At 48.5% G+C, this 13,997-nt stretch overlaps 1 protein-coding gene across 1 annotated transcript in view; it reads right to left on the bottom strand.

Annotated features, from left to right (window-relative positions):
- Positions 1-11,107: 11,107 nt before the first annotated feature.
- The window catches only part of desmb (desmin b), a 29,141-nt gene continuing 26,251 nt past the window's right edge, over positions 11,108-13,997 (bottom strand). Inside the window, exons 7-9 of the mRNA XM_080199566.1 lie at positions 12,413-12,456; positions 12,210-12,295; positions 11,108-11,250 (exon numbers count right to left, since the gene is read on the bottom strand). Coding sequence (XP_080055692.1) covers positions 11,209-11,250; positions 12,210-12,295; positions 12,413-12,456 — 172 coding nt within the window. The 3' untranslated portion in view covers positions 11,108-11,208. The remainder of the gene's footprint in view (positions 11,251-12,209; positions 12,296-12,412; positions 12,457-13,997) is intronic.

Raw genomic sequence — 13,997 nt, 5'->3', positions numbered from 1 at the left:
AGGAAACTGGAGCAACCGGAGGAAACCCACGCAGACATGGGGAGAATGTGCAGACTCCACACAGACAGTGACCCAGGCTGGGAATCGAACCCGGGTTCCTGGTGCTGTGAAGCAACAGCGCTAACCACTGTGCCACAGTGCTGCCCCCTTGTGAATATGTTTAAGGCCAAATTGGACAAACTTTTGATTGGTGGCGGGGGGGGAGGAGTCGAGGGTTGTGGGGGACGGACAGGAATGTAGAGTTAAGGCCACAATCAGATCAGCCATGGTCCTTTTGAAAGGCAGTGCCGGTTTGAGGGGCCGAATAGCCTTTGGTGGCACAGTGATTAGCACAGCTCTCTCACAGTGCCAGGGACCTGGGTTCGAATCCTGGCATGGGTCACTGTTTGTGTGGAGTCTGCACATTCTCCCCGTGTCTGTGTGGGTTTCCTCCGGGTGCTCCAGTTTCCTCCCACAGTCCGAAAGATGTGCTGGTTAGATTGCATTGGCCATTCTAAATTGCCCCTCGGTGTACCCGAACAGGCACCGGACTGTGGCGACTAGGGGATTTTCACAGTAACTTCATTGCAGTGTTAATGTAAGCCTAACTTGTGACCCATAAATGAAACAAAAATAAAAATGTTTTATGCAAAACAAGGGTGAAAATAAGATCCAAATATTTCACTGCTGTGTCCGGTGTGTGGGATTGTGAAGGGGCTGATGTTGAGTTGAACGCTCGGAGATGTCAATAACATTGAGATGCTGTGCCCGTCACATCCTTACAGTCCAGCACCAGTTTGGCACCAAGTATCCACCTGCTGTCTTATATCTCCCCCTCCTGACAAATATCAGAACTGCGCCTCAGTCAACCCCAGGAAACCTTTCCAACAATTTCCCATCACTAACACTGGCCTGTTGGAGCTATTCCCATTTACACCTTCTCCAAACCTATCTTTATTTTCCTTTATTTGACCCATTACTGTCTCCCTTTTTCACAATAAACGGGGAGCAGGAATGAGGCCATTCGGCCCCTCGAGCCTGCCCTGTCACTCAGTAAGATCAGTAAGAAGCCTTGCAGCACCAGGTTAAAGTCCAACAGGTTTATTTGCCAGCACTGAGCTTGTGGAGCCTCAAGCTCCTTTACCAGCCCTTCAACACTCACCTGATGAAGGAGCTTGAGGCTCCAAAAGCTCAGTGCTGGAAAGGGTTTGGCTGTTCCTGGGGTTGACTGAGACGCAGTTCTGATATTTGTCAGGAGGGGGAGATATAACACAGCAGGTGTTATGTCCCCGTACACTGGCATCTCCACCTCATACAGTAAGACCGTAGCTGATCTGACTGTAACCTTAACCCCACATTCCTGCTGACCCCCCGATAACCTTTCACCCCCGTGTTAATTAAGAGTCTATCTCGCTCTGCCTTAAAAATATCCCAAGGTTCTGCTTCCTCACTGCCCTTTGAGGAAGAGACTTACCGCCCTCTGAGAGAATTAATTCTCCTAATCTCCGTCTTAAATTCTAATTCTCTTCCCACCCTGAGTGGTGCTTAACACAGACATTTACCTGTTTCCAGAGCTAGCTATTTTTGGAACAGGTTGTTAGTCTGTCGCCAGGGCTAATTGTTCTCCGTACCTGCATACTTGTGATTCATGCACTAGGACACCCAGATCCCTCTGTATTCGAGCTCAGCAATCTCTCACCGTTTAGAGAACAAGCTTTTTTAAAAAAACATTTCTGCCAAAATGGGCAATTTCACTTTATACTGCATCTTTTCCCACTCACTTAATGCAGCTTTTTGTTTTTGCTGTAGTATATGAGTTTGGCACATACAGGGTTAACGTGGGACTGAGCATAGCACAGCAATTTAAGAGTCATAGAATCACTACAGTGCAGAGGGAGGCTATTCGGCCCATCGAGTCTGCAATGACTCAGCCCACACACTCTGCACCTCCCCCCCTCCCCCCGAACACCAGCCTGCCCATCTGCCCAATCCCTGTAAATATAATCCACCTAACCTACACAACTTGGGACACTAAGGGGCAATTTAGCATGGCCATTCAACCTGCACATCTTTGGACTGCGGAGGAAACCAGAGCACCCGGAGGAAACCCATGCAGACATGGGGAGAATGTGCAAACTCCACACAGACAATCAGCTAAAGGTTGGCCAACAAGGGGCATACACGCGGTGGGTCGTACGAGGGCTGCTCTTGGATGTTGCTTCGAGAGTTGCCTAGTCCTTCACGTCGTTAGTGTACACTTAAACTGGACCAACTGACGGGCAACACGACAGCTCAGTGACTATCACTGTCTGCTGTGCAGTTACAGGGACCCGGGTCGGATCTCCAGCTTGGGTCGGTGTCTGTGGGAGTTTGCACATTCTCCCCGTGCTTGCGTGGGTTTTCTCCGGGTGCTCCGGTTTCATCCCACACCCCAAAAAAGTGCTTTTAGGCTGATTGGTGTTAACAAATTGTCTCTAAATTAGACCTCCCTTAATCTGGCGCACCCCTTATTTTGGAGTCCAAGAGACGTAGACAAAAGTTGTAGGTAGAAGAAGGATGGGAGTGAGCCACTCACTGAGTGTTAAAATGGTTGGCACGGGTTTGTAGGGCCGAAGGGCCTGTTTCCTGTGCTGTGTTGTTCTTTGTTCTAAAGCCTGAATTGAACCCGGATCCCTCGCGCTGCGAGGCAGCAGTGCTAATCACTGTGTCCACCCAGACTTAGATTTCAGTATGGTGCCTAGCAAAGATAAATTTAAGTTTATTTATTAGTGTCACAAGTAGACTTACATTAACACTACAATGAAGTTACTATGATGGCAGCATGGTGGCACAGTTGCCTCACAGCGCCAGGGACCCGGCTTCAATTCCAGCCTCGGGTCACTGTCTGTGTGGAGTTTGCACGTTCTCCCCATGTCTGCGTGGGTTTCCTCCGGGTGCTCTGGTTTCCTCCCACAGTCTAAAGACATGCTGATTAGGTTGATTGGCCTTGTTAGATTGACCCTAGTGTCAGGGGGATTAGCAAGGTAAATATGTGGGGTTATGGGAGTAGGGCCTGGGTGGGATTGTGGTTGGTGCAGACTCAATGGGCCAAATGGCCTCCTTCTGCACTGTAGGGATTCTATGATTCTCTCGTCACTACACTCCGGTGCTTGTTTGGGTGACTGAGGGAGAATTTAGTTTGGCCAGTCTGGTGTCCAGCAGAGGTGGGTAAAAATTCTAAATGTGGAGATAGCTCTAAGGCCTTACCCCTTAACTGTATAACTAATTCTAACAGATAAAAAAGGCTGACAGTTAACCTACTGAAGACAGTAAAATCTACTTTAAGAAACACTGTCCTATAACCAACACCCTCTCAACATACCTGCACCACATTTAATTTCTCCTGCTTTCCACCCTATCACTGAGTTTCCTGCTTATTCTCCCACACTCTGACCTTTCCCTCTCTCACTACATCTTCAGAACCTATTGCATCGCAAATTATTCCCAGTTCCGACAAAACATCATTGACCTGAAACATTCATCCTCTCTCTCTGTCTCTCCCTCCTCAGAGGCTGCCAGACCAGCTGAGTATTTCCAACATTTCCTGTTTTTATATCAGATTTCTGGCACCTTCAATGTTTTCTGATGTGATTTGATTTGATTTGTTATTGTCACCTGTATTAGCATACACTGAAAAGTATTGTTTCTTGCGCACTATGCAGACAAAGCATACCATTCATAGAGAAGGAAAGGAGACAGTACAGAATGTAGTGTTACAGTCATAGCGAGGGTGGAGAGAAAGATCAACTTAATGCAGGGTAGGTCCATTTAAAAGTCTGACTGCAGCAGGGAAGAAGCTGTTCTTGAGTCAGTTGGTATGTGGCCTTAGACTTTTGTATGTTTTTCCTGATGGAAGAAGGTGGAAGAGAGTGTGCAGAGGAATTTTATGACTTTGCTTGGGTGAAGCTTGTAAAATCCTGCCTGAGGCCAACAGAGGAATTCTGGTGCAGGTGAGGCAGTAAAGTTTTGCCCAGTTTGTCCAGGGTGTGTGGGGTCCTTGGTTATGCTGGCTGCTTTTCCTTCTATATCTGAACATTTTGGGTTTGTGGCTCAGAAAATGTACACACAGAGGAGAGGCTATTTGACCTGCCCAATACTGTGCCTTTATGATTTTGGTTTAAATCATGTTCTCTGCAGTTTGTAAGCAGGCCTGGATTTCTTGTTGTTGGCACCGTGGTGTCTGTATCGGTATTTTTTACTGTTGCTGAAACCGTTTACTGGATCTCTTGTTTCTTTTTGATCTGGGCCTAATGCAGTGTTCTAGAGTTTTATGATCCTTTTGGGAATTGTTGATTTGCGACTCATTGATAGGTTAGGTGCTACCCTTGGATTTTTTTCCACAAGTGAAATCCAAAGGTCTTTGCTCCCAGTTTGGCAGCAGCTGTTGGAACTCTGGCTGTAAACAGTGTTTCTGACTCTCTCCCAGGGATTAAAATGTGGCTCCAGGTGGCTGGCTAGAGACAAGTATCTCTGTCTCTCAAAGTGTGTCAAAAGTTCCAGGGAGAAAAGCCTCAGAGTTTCAATTCAATATCCAAAGGACTAATTCACAGTGGGTGTTGCAAAGTTGCAAGGTCCAGCATCATGTGAGCACACTTGTTTTCTGTGCTAAGCCTAGAACAAGAGTACGTTTGCCAGGAATTTTGGTTTGGAAAAGTATCCTAAGCTGTTAAGGTCTGTACAATCTTATATTTGTGTTTGTATAATTGGTAAAAGTTATTGCTAATTTTTTTTATCAATGATTGTTTGATAAAAGCTTCCTAATGTCCCGAGCTACTTGCATCATACCTGGAGTGAATGATCTTATGTTTACCTTTGCCAAATTCAAAAACTATGGTCTAAGCTGACTTCATAAAATATCTTGGAGTTTCTGATCTGGATTTTAACTGACCCAACTGCTCCATGCCGGTATTTATACTCCACATGGGTCACCCCACCTCCCACCACCCCCCCCCCCCCGCGCCCCCCAACACCTTCCAGCTTATCCTGCTAATTCTTCACCTGTTTATAAATTTACTCTGTATGTGTTTCTATGTTATTCACTTCCTGCGATAGCGACTTCCACATTCTCCTGAATTCCTGATGGGACCATCGTATATTGATGGTCCCTAGTCCTGGTCACCTGTCCTTGAATGGAAACATCCCTTGGTCCACCGTATCAAACTGTGATGCTTCTGTATCTTTAAGAAATGTATTTCTATCAAGTTTCTTGTAAGGGGTGTGTTTAAAATTCAACTCTGCTTTACACGGTGCCTATTTGTCTGCACTGGGCAGCTCACATGCTGAGAATGCAGGCTAATGATTGATTTTAGCAAGCGATGTGATTGCTTTAATTTGAGTGGATGCATTTTTGTTTACTTTGGTTCTTCTCCTGGGGTTTCAGAGTAGGATTTTGATTAGGTTGATTGGCAGAGACCGTTACGTGTTAATAGGCAGAACTAAGCCTGCAGGGAAAAACAGTCAGTTTTTGCCTGGTCCTAGTCCTGGGGTGACACAGTGGCACTGTGGTTAGCACTGCTGTCTCACAGCAGCAGGGACCTGGGTTCAATTCCCAGCTTGGGTCACTGACTGTGTAAAGTTTACACATTCTCCGCGTGTCTGTGTGGGCTTCCTCCGGGTGCTCTGGTTTCCTCCCGCAGTCTGAAAGACACGCTGGTTAGATGCATTAGCCATGCTAAATTGACCCTTGCTTCAGGAGAATTATAGCAGGGTAAATATGTAGGGTTACAGGAATAGGGTCTGGATGGGATTGTGCTTGGTGCAGACTCGATGGGCTAAATGGCCTCTTTCTGCACTGTAGGAATTCTATGATTGTATTCTAAGAGACGTCTCTCTCTGTCCCTCTCTCTCTCAAGGCTGCTGTTTGGGGCTGTCAGGAGACAGTATCTCTCTCTCTCTCTCTGTCTCCAGAGGCCCAATACAGATATATAAGCCTGTGTGTTACTAACTGATTTTAAAGCGGGATTTACGTCTAAAGAGGAATATTGCTTGAATGGGAACTTGTAGAGATAGGTTAGCAGTTAAGAACTGTTACATTTCTGCATTTACACAGCCCATAACACAAAACAGATTTTGTGTTCGCCACCTTTTCTTGGTGTCACTAATTTTACAGTCTTACTTAATCCAGGTCAAGTGCAGCACAGAAGTTATTACTGCTGCTTCACAGCACTAAGGACCCGGTTTCGATTCCCAGCTTGGGTCACTGTCTGTGCAGCGTTTGCACATTCTCCCCGTGTCTGCGTGGATTTCCTCCGGGCGCTCCGGTTTCCTCCCACAGTCCAATAGACGTGCTGGTTAGGGTGCATTGGCCTTGCTAAATTCTCCCTCAGTGTAACCCGAACAGGCGCTGGAGTATGGCAACTAGGGGATTTTCACAGTAACTTCATTGCAGTGTTAATGTAAGCCTTACTTGCGGCACTAATGAAATAATATGTATAAATAAACTTACAGGGAAAAGGAAAAGAGAGATGGTCACGGTGAAAATGTAATGGGGGTGTTCAAAACTGTGAAGGGTTTTGATGGAATAAGTGAAGAGGAACTGTGATCAATGGCAGTAAGGTTGGTAAGTAGAGAGACTGGATTTAAAATAACCGGCAAAAGGACCAGAGAGGAGGAGGAGAAATGATTTCTTATTGAGCGTTTTGTGATCTGGAAGGTGCTGCCTGAGAGGGGAAAGCAGATTCGATGAGAACTTTCAAAAGGGAATTAGATAAATGTGTCATAAGATCATAGAGACCCTGTGGTGTAGCAGGAGGTCATTCGGCCCAACAAATCTGCAACAACTTTCCGACAGAGCCAGGCCTTATCCCCCTACCCCACATATTTACCCAGCTAATCCCCCTCACCTGCACATCTCCGAACACTAAGGGACAATTGGGCATGGCCAATCCACCCAATCTGCACATCTTCCAAAAGGAAAAAGTGGCAGAGCTGTGAGGGAAAGAAAGCAGGACTGATTGGATAGCTCATAGAGAGCCAGTATAGCCATGATGGGCTGAATGGCCTCCTTCAGGGCTGTAGAGAATGCTGAGTGAATAATAAATGGCTCTTGGTATTGGCTTGAAAATGCTTTCCTATTTGTTTAGTTGCTGTGGGGCAGCACAGTGGCAAAGTGGATAACACTGCTGCTTCACAGTGCCAGGGTTCTGGGTTCGATTCCTGGCTCGGGTCACTGTCTGTGTGGAGTTTTGAACATTCTCCCCGTGTCTGCGTGAGTTTCCTCCGGGTGCTCCAGTTTCCTCCCACAGTCTGAAAGGTGTGCTGGTTAGGGGCATCAACCATGTTAAATTCTCCCTCAGTGTAACCCGAACAGGCGCCAGAGTGTGGCAACTAGGGGATTTTAAAAACTAAAAGTTTATTTATTAGTGTCACAAGTAGGCTTACGTTAACTCCGCAATGAAGTTACTGTAAAAATCCCCTAGTCACCACGGTGCAGCACCTGTTCGGGTACACTGAGGGAGAATTTAGCACGGCCAATGCATCCTAACCAGCACGTCTTTCAGACTGTGGGAGGAAACCGGAGCACCCGGAGGAAACCCATGCAGACACGAGGAGAACGTGCAGAGTCCACACAGACAGTGACCCGAGCCGGGAATCAAACCCGGGCCCCTGGTGTTGCGAGACGGCAGTGCTAACCCACCATGCACAGTAACGTCATCGCAGCGTAAGCCAACTTGTGACAGCGACAAATGAACTTAAAAAAAAGTACATTTTGAGACCAGTTCCCTCAAAAAAAGGAGAAAGAAAGGACACTTCAATCCATCTATTTTATTCAGACACCTTTATTCTTATGAATCCTGAGAGCAGGGATATGATTGGTTCCACATAAGAATGCGTCAGTGAGAAAGAATCGTAACACAGAAAGGATTCCGGTTTTGTGTCTTTAATCCCAGACAATTTAAATGGAAGGTTGAAATATCACAGAGACGCACACAGATCGGGAGCTGTCGATCTCTCTCAGTAACTGCTCAGGGACGGGGTGAGAAGGTGCATTGAGCCGGTCTCCATATTTAGTTCGATGGTTATTTCACTGAGCTGAAAACTCACCGGGCGGGAGATTTCCTGTCCACGGGAATCGGAGCGGGCGAGGGGCAGGCCACGGGAAGGTCCGTTAACCGTGGGCGGGACTTTCCGGTTTCGGGGCGAGCGCGGCTGGTAAAATCCCACCTGGCTGCAATGAATGAGCTATTGGGAAAGAGAGATGGGGGTGGGGTGGGGGGGGGGGGGGGGGTGGTTCAGGGGGCGGAGGGGGCAAGGGGTGGGGTGGGGTTGGACAGAATTGAAATGTTGTCGCTTCACCTTGACTTTGAACCCCCCCCCCCCCCTCCCCCCACACTGTCAGAGTAAGGGCCACAGACTCTGTGACCCATTCGGAGGGTTCGGGTCACTTTTGCCCCAGAGGGCGGTGAGAACGCACAACTGGTTAACACAGGGAGCGCTGAGATAAATCACATGGACGGGGTGGGGGGGGGGGGTGTGGGGGGGGGGGTGGGGTGGGGGGGGGTGGGGTTGGGGGGGGGGTGGGGGGGGGTGGGGTGTGGGGGGGGGTGGGGTGTGGGGGGGGGGGGTGGGGTGTGGGGGGGGGGGTGGGGGGGTCCCGTGAGAGAGAAAGGGACGGGGGGGGAACATATCACTGATTTAGTGGGGAGGGTGAAGAACGAAGAACAAAGACAATTACTGCACTGACCACGCTAAACTAAAACCCCCCACCCTTCCGGGGGCCCTATCCCTCTATTCCCATCCTATTCACATACTTGTCAAGACACCCCTTAAAAGTCACTACCGTATCCGCTTCCCAAACCTCCCCCTGGCAGCGAGTTCCAGGGACTCACCACCCTCCGTACAAATACCCTGCCTCGTACGTCTCCTTTAAACCTTGCCCCTCGCACTTTAAACCTGTGCCCCCCAGTAATTGACTCTTCCACCCTGGGAGAAAGCCTCTGACTATCCATTCTGTCCATGCCTCTCATAATCTTGTAGACTTCTAACAGGTCGCCCCTCAACCTCCGTCGCTCCAGGGAGGGGTCTGTGCAGAGCGTAAAAGCCTGTGGTGTGGCCCAGTTAAGGTGAAAGGCCTGTGTCTGGACAGTAAAGTCCACCTGATAAAGAATTTTCCTGTCACAATCCAATCATTGAGATTGGTGGTAGCAAAATGATCTCAATCTGGTTTCCAATGTGGAGTGCCATAAGCGTAGACAAGGGTCATGGGTGGAAAGGGGGACTCACAGTGTTGAAATGGCGGCGCGGGCTCGTTGGGCCGAAGGGCCTGTTTCCCGTGCTGTGTCGTTCTTTGTTTGTTCAAAACTGCCAGAAATAATTCGCACCCAACAAGCTAGACTAACAAATTTGTTGACAAACGGGAACGAAATGTTGGTGACTCCAACCCAGTGTACACAGGGTGCAGGTTTAGCGCAGGTTCTGTGAGAGGGGAGGGGGGCATTAGCAGTGTGAAGGGTACCGGGGGAAGCGGGGGGGGCGGGGGGCGAGGTTGAAAGGATGGTCAAATATCCAATCCAAGATGTGTCGGATCACCTGGAGCAAGGGGCAATGACAGCATCTGGGGGGTGACTGGTCCCTCCACTCTCCCGGTGATCCACCTCAGTCTGAGAGAAGCTTTGCCAAGAGCGAGGGATGACTGTCAGGGGACATGAGTGGGGGTGGGGGCTGGGGGGGGGGGGGGGTACCTGGGGACGACCTGCTTCCACCCACCCTCTTGGCAAGGACTTTCAGGATGAAACCCAAAGTGGATCCACTCTCTGCATCCTCGTCCCAAATCTGGTTTCTATGGTTTCAATCTCTCCAATGGAGGGAAGAATTGGTCGGGTTAGTTGATGCTTAGACCCCTCCCCTCCCCCACGGTTCACCTCGCCATTAAATCATGGAATCATAGAAACCCTACAGTGCAGAAAGAGGCCCTTCGGCCCATCGAGTCTGCACCAACCACAATCCCACCCAGGCCCTACCCCCCTATCCTACACATTTTACCCGCTAATCCCTCTAACCTAAGCATCTCAGGACACTAAGGGGCAACTTTATCATGGCCAATCCACCTAACCCGCACATCTTTGGACTGTGGGAGGAAACTGGAGCACCCGGAGGAAGCCCACGCAGACATGGGGAGAACGTGCAAACTCCACACAGACAAAAACAGTTATTTCCCACACTACAGAAACAGAATGGGAGGTGTTAGATTTCTGGAATTCATTCGTGGGACGTGGGCATCGCTGGCAAGGTCAACATTTATTGTCCATCCCTAGTTGCCCTTGAATAAGTGGTGGTGAGCTGCTTTATTGAATGGCTGTAATCGTGAAAGTTGTAGTTTTTTTGTGTGGCGCTTTTTGATATAACTGAGTGGTTTGCTGGGTTAGTTCAGAGTGAACCACATTGCTGTGCCTCTGGAACCACATGGAGGCCAGGCCAAGTGAGGATGGCAGATTTCCTTCTCGAAAAAGGACAATAGTGACCAAGATGGGTCTTTACGACAACCGATGATAGTTTTAGGGTTGCCATTGCCGAGGTGAGATTTTTATTTATTGAATTTAAATTCTTGTTCCGGTGGGATCTGAATTCACACCTGCAGGTCATCGATTGGGATTATTGGTCTAGGGATAGAACTGTCGTTGTAATTTATAATCATTTCCTGATTTTGCCACACTCACCTCAGAGTCCCGTTGTACAGGCAACAAACGCTAATAGCCTGAGTTGTGAGCGGATTAACTAGTCTATCCGTGTGCAATAGTTGATTCTACATTTATTTATCACACTGTGAAAAAGACATACATCAGGTACAATCCCTGAATCCCACCTCGTTACACAGTACATCTGTCAGGTTGCAGAGGAGTTATCAGTGTCCTCAAGAGGATGCGAGATAGATCGTTACATCCCGCCACTTCTCTTTGGTTGGAGTTCTCTGCCCGCTCTCTCTCTCTCCGACACCACACGATGTACGATGGATAGCGAGAGGTGGATGGGGTTGCCAATGGCTGGGATCCAAGGCACTTTGTTCTTGGTACATGCACTGTCGCTGTTAATATTTCACCAGGAGGGGTGGCCGTGGGGTGGGGGGGGGGGGGGGGGGGGGGGCGGGGTAGAGGGAGGGGAAAGTGGGGGGGAGGTGGGGGTCAGGTAGGGGAAACTCGTGGTTAAGGTCAAGGGTTGGATCGTGCCCTTCCTGTGTCTCCCTCCGTGGGGGATTTAAGAAATCTCCTGCTGGTGCTGTGAAGACTCGCTGATCACCTGGTAAAGAAGAGGAAACAGATGCTGTCAGCGGGAAGTCTTCTCACCGTCTCCACATCGGAGCAGAATTTCCTGAGTGTGAAATGGGCGTAACGCAAAGCAGACAAGTAATGTGACTCTTCCTGCATTAGAGCAGTGGAGATCTTGTCACACAACGGCGGGTTAGTGTCCCTGCCTCTGAGGCAGGTGCTGTGTGTTTATATCCCAGTTAGTAGTCTCGCGACACCAGGTAAAAGTCCAACAGGTTTATCTGGTAGCACGAGCTTTTGGAGCATTGCCCCTTCATCAGATGAGCCCATTCACCTGATGAAGGAGCAGTGCTCCAAAAGCTCGTGCTACCAAATAAACCTGTTGGACTTTAACCTGGTGTTGTGAGGCGACTTACTGTGCCCACCCCAGTCCAACGCCGACATCTCCACATCATGTTTATATCCCACCCCAGAATCAGATAGTCATTGATGAAAAGGGGCCAATCAACTTGCAACTTCCTTCCATTGGCCTGCTATTGGCCAATGGTAAGAGTGAGGAGATTCCTAGTCACCATGTGATGGAAGTCACATCAGTGTGTTTACCCTCACTGTCTCCAGATCCAGGCAGTGACATACACCTTCCCACAGCAACTCCCAGTCCCCGAGTAAACTATAACACTCCACTACACATTACATTTCCAAAAGTACTTGGCTGGCTCTGAAGTGTTGGAAATCCTGAAGTTGTGACAGATACTATATTGAAAATGACTTTAATTTCCAAACAAGTTTCAGCTGGATGGACTGAATGGCCTATTTCTGTACCATGTTCTTATGTTCTTATGTTCATTGACTCTTCAATCTGAATAATCAGAAAATCTCGAATGGATAATATGGGAGGAATGCGAGTCCTTTCTCTCATTCATTTGACCCAGTTTCTACCCCTGCCCCCACTCTGTTGCCTCTCACTCTCTCTCGCTCTGCGGCTCTCACCTCTCCATCCCTTGTCTCATAGGTCTTGATGGTCACTGACTTCTTGGTGTGTACCTCACCTACGTGTGACTGCTCAGGACTGGTCTCTGGAACGAAGATATTGCAGAGTTACTCATGGACCTCTGACTCACTGGGAGGTGAGGTTGCAGAACTAGCACAATATTGTGAATGAAGTCCTTCGCATTGGAAGAAGTTTTACCTACCTCTGAAACTCAGGGTGGAAAATGACTGGATCGGCATAACAATTCTAGAGAAAAAATAATCAGAGAGTGTGGTTACTTGCAGGTCAAGTCTTTGAAGTCCTTGAGACAGTAGATGTTATATTTTCATTTAGAATTAGATTTGCATGAACTGCTGAGGACAGATTCTTTATTATCTCTTCCTGTCAGACTCCCTCTGCTGGTACATGTGTGTTTTGTAACCTCAAGTGGACAAAATGTACAATGCAATTTTCAATACACTACATCAGGGTCAACAATGAAATGCTGTTTTCATTCTGTAGAGATGGGGATCTTGAACAAGTATTTTGTTTTTTAATTGTCCCGAACCCTCCAAACTCTTGTTCAGGATTTTTTAAGAGCAGAAAAAAATGCTGTCATGCCTAAGAATATCGCAGTTGACCCGAACCTTTCCTTTCAAAACCTTCTTAAATCCAAAAACACAAACCTATCTCTTGATGAGACATTAATCTAAGGTCCCATTTGCCCACGAGGTTGGGGAACAAGACCTCATGCACGCTATTTCAAAAAGAATGGGATAAATATATCCCTAATATTTATCCTTCAGTTAGTAATACTGAGATTAGGTTATTATCATGTTGCAGTTTGTGCAGCTTGCTGTGTACTAATTGGCTGCTGCATTACCCATTTGACAACAACTATTGACCAATAAGTGCTTCAGAAAGGTGCTATATAAATATACATGTTTCTTTGTTGGGTCAGTGTTCATGACCCAGTAGATTTCAAATCTCACCACAGAGATATAGAATCACAGAATCCCTCCAGTGCAGAAGGAGGCCATTCGGCCCATTGATTCTGCACCGACCACAATCCCACATATTTAAGAACATAAGAACACTAAGGGGAAATTTATCACGGCCAATCAACCTAACCCGCACATCTTTGGACTGTGGGAGGAAACCGGAGCACCTGTAGGAAACCCACACAGACACGAAGAGAATGTGCAAACTCCACACAGATGTACACACACTGACATTTCCAGCGTAGCGTAATGTCAGACGGTCAGTGCTGAGGGAGTGCTGCACTGTCAGAGGGTCAGTGCTGAGGGAGTGCCGCACTGTCAGACGGTCAGTGCTGAGGGAGTGCCGCACTGTCAGAGGGTCAGTGCTGAGGGAGTGCCGCACTGTCAGAGGGTCAGTGCTGAGGGAGTGCCGCACTGTCAGAGGGTCAGTGCTGAGGGAGTGCCGCACTGTCAGAGGGTCAGTGCTGAGGGAGTGCCGCACTGTCAGAGGGTCAGTGCTGAGGGAGTGCCGCACTGTCAGGGGGTCAGTGCTGAGGGAGTGCCGCACTGTCAGGGGGTCAGTGCTGAGGGAGTGCCGCACTGTCAGAGGGTCAGTGCTGAGGGAGTGCCGCACTGTCAGAGGGTCAGTACTGAGGGAGTGCCGCACTGTCAGGGGGTCAGTGCTGAGGGAGTGCCGCACTGTCAGAGGGTCAGTGCTGAGGGAGTGCCGCACTGTCAGGGGGTCAGTGCTGAGGGAGTGCCGCACTGTCAGGGGGTCAGTGCTGAGGGAGTGCCGCACTGTCAGGGGGTCAGTGCTGAGGGAGTGCC

Source organism: Carcharhinus amblyrhynchos, chromosome 11 (assembly GCF_965287045.1).
Source record: "Carcharhinus amblyrhynchos chromosome 11, sCarAmb.v2.hapA, whole genome shotgun sequence".
Classification (NCBI taxonomy): Eukaryota; Metazoa; Chordata; class Chondrichthyes; order Carcharhiniformes; family Carcharhinidae; genus Carcharhinus; species Carcharhinus amblyrhynchos.
This window is presented reverse-complemented; position numbering and strand designations above follow the sequence as displayed.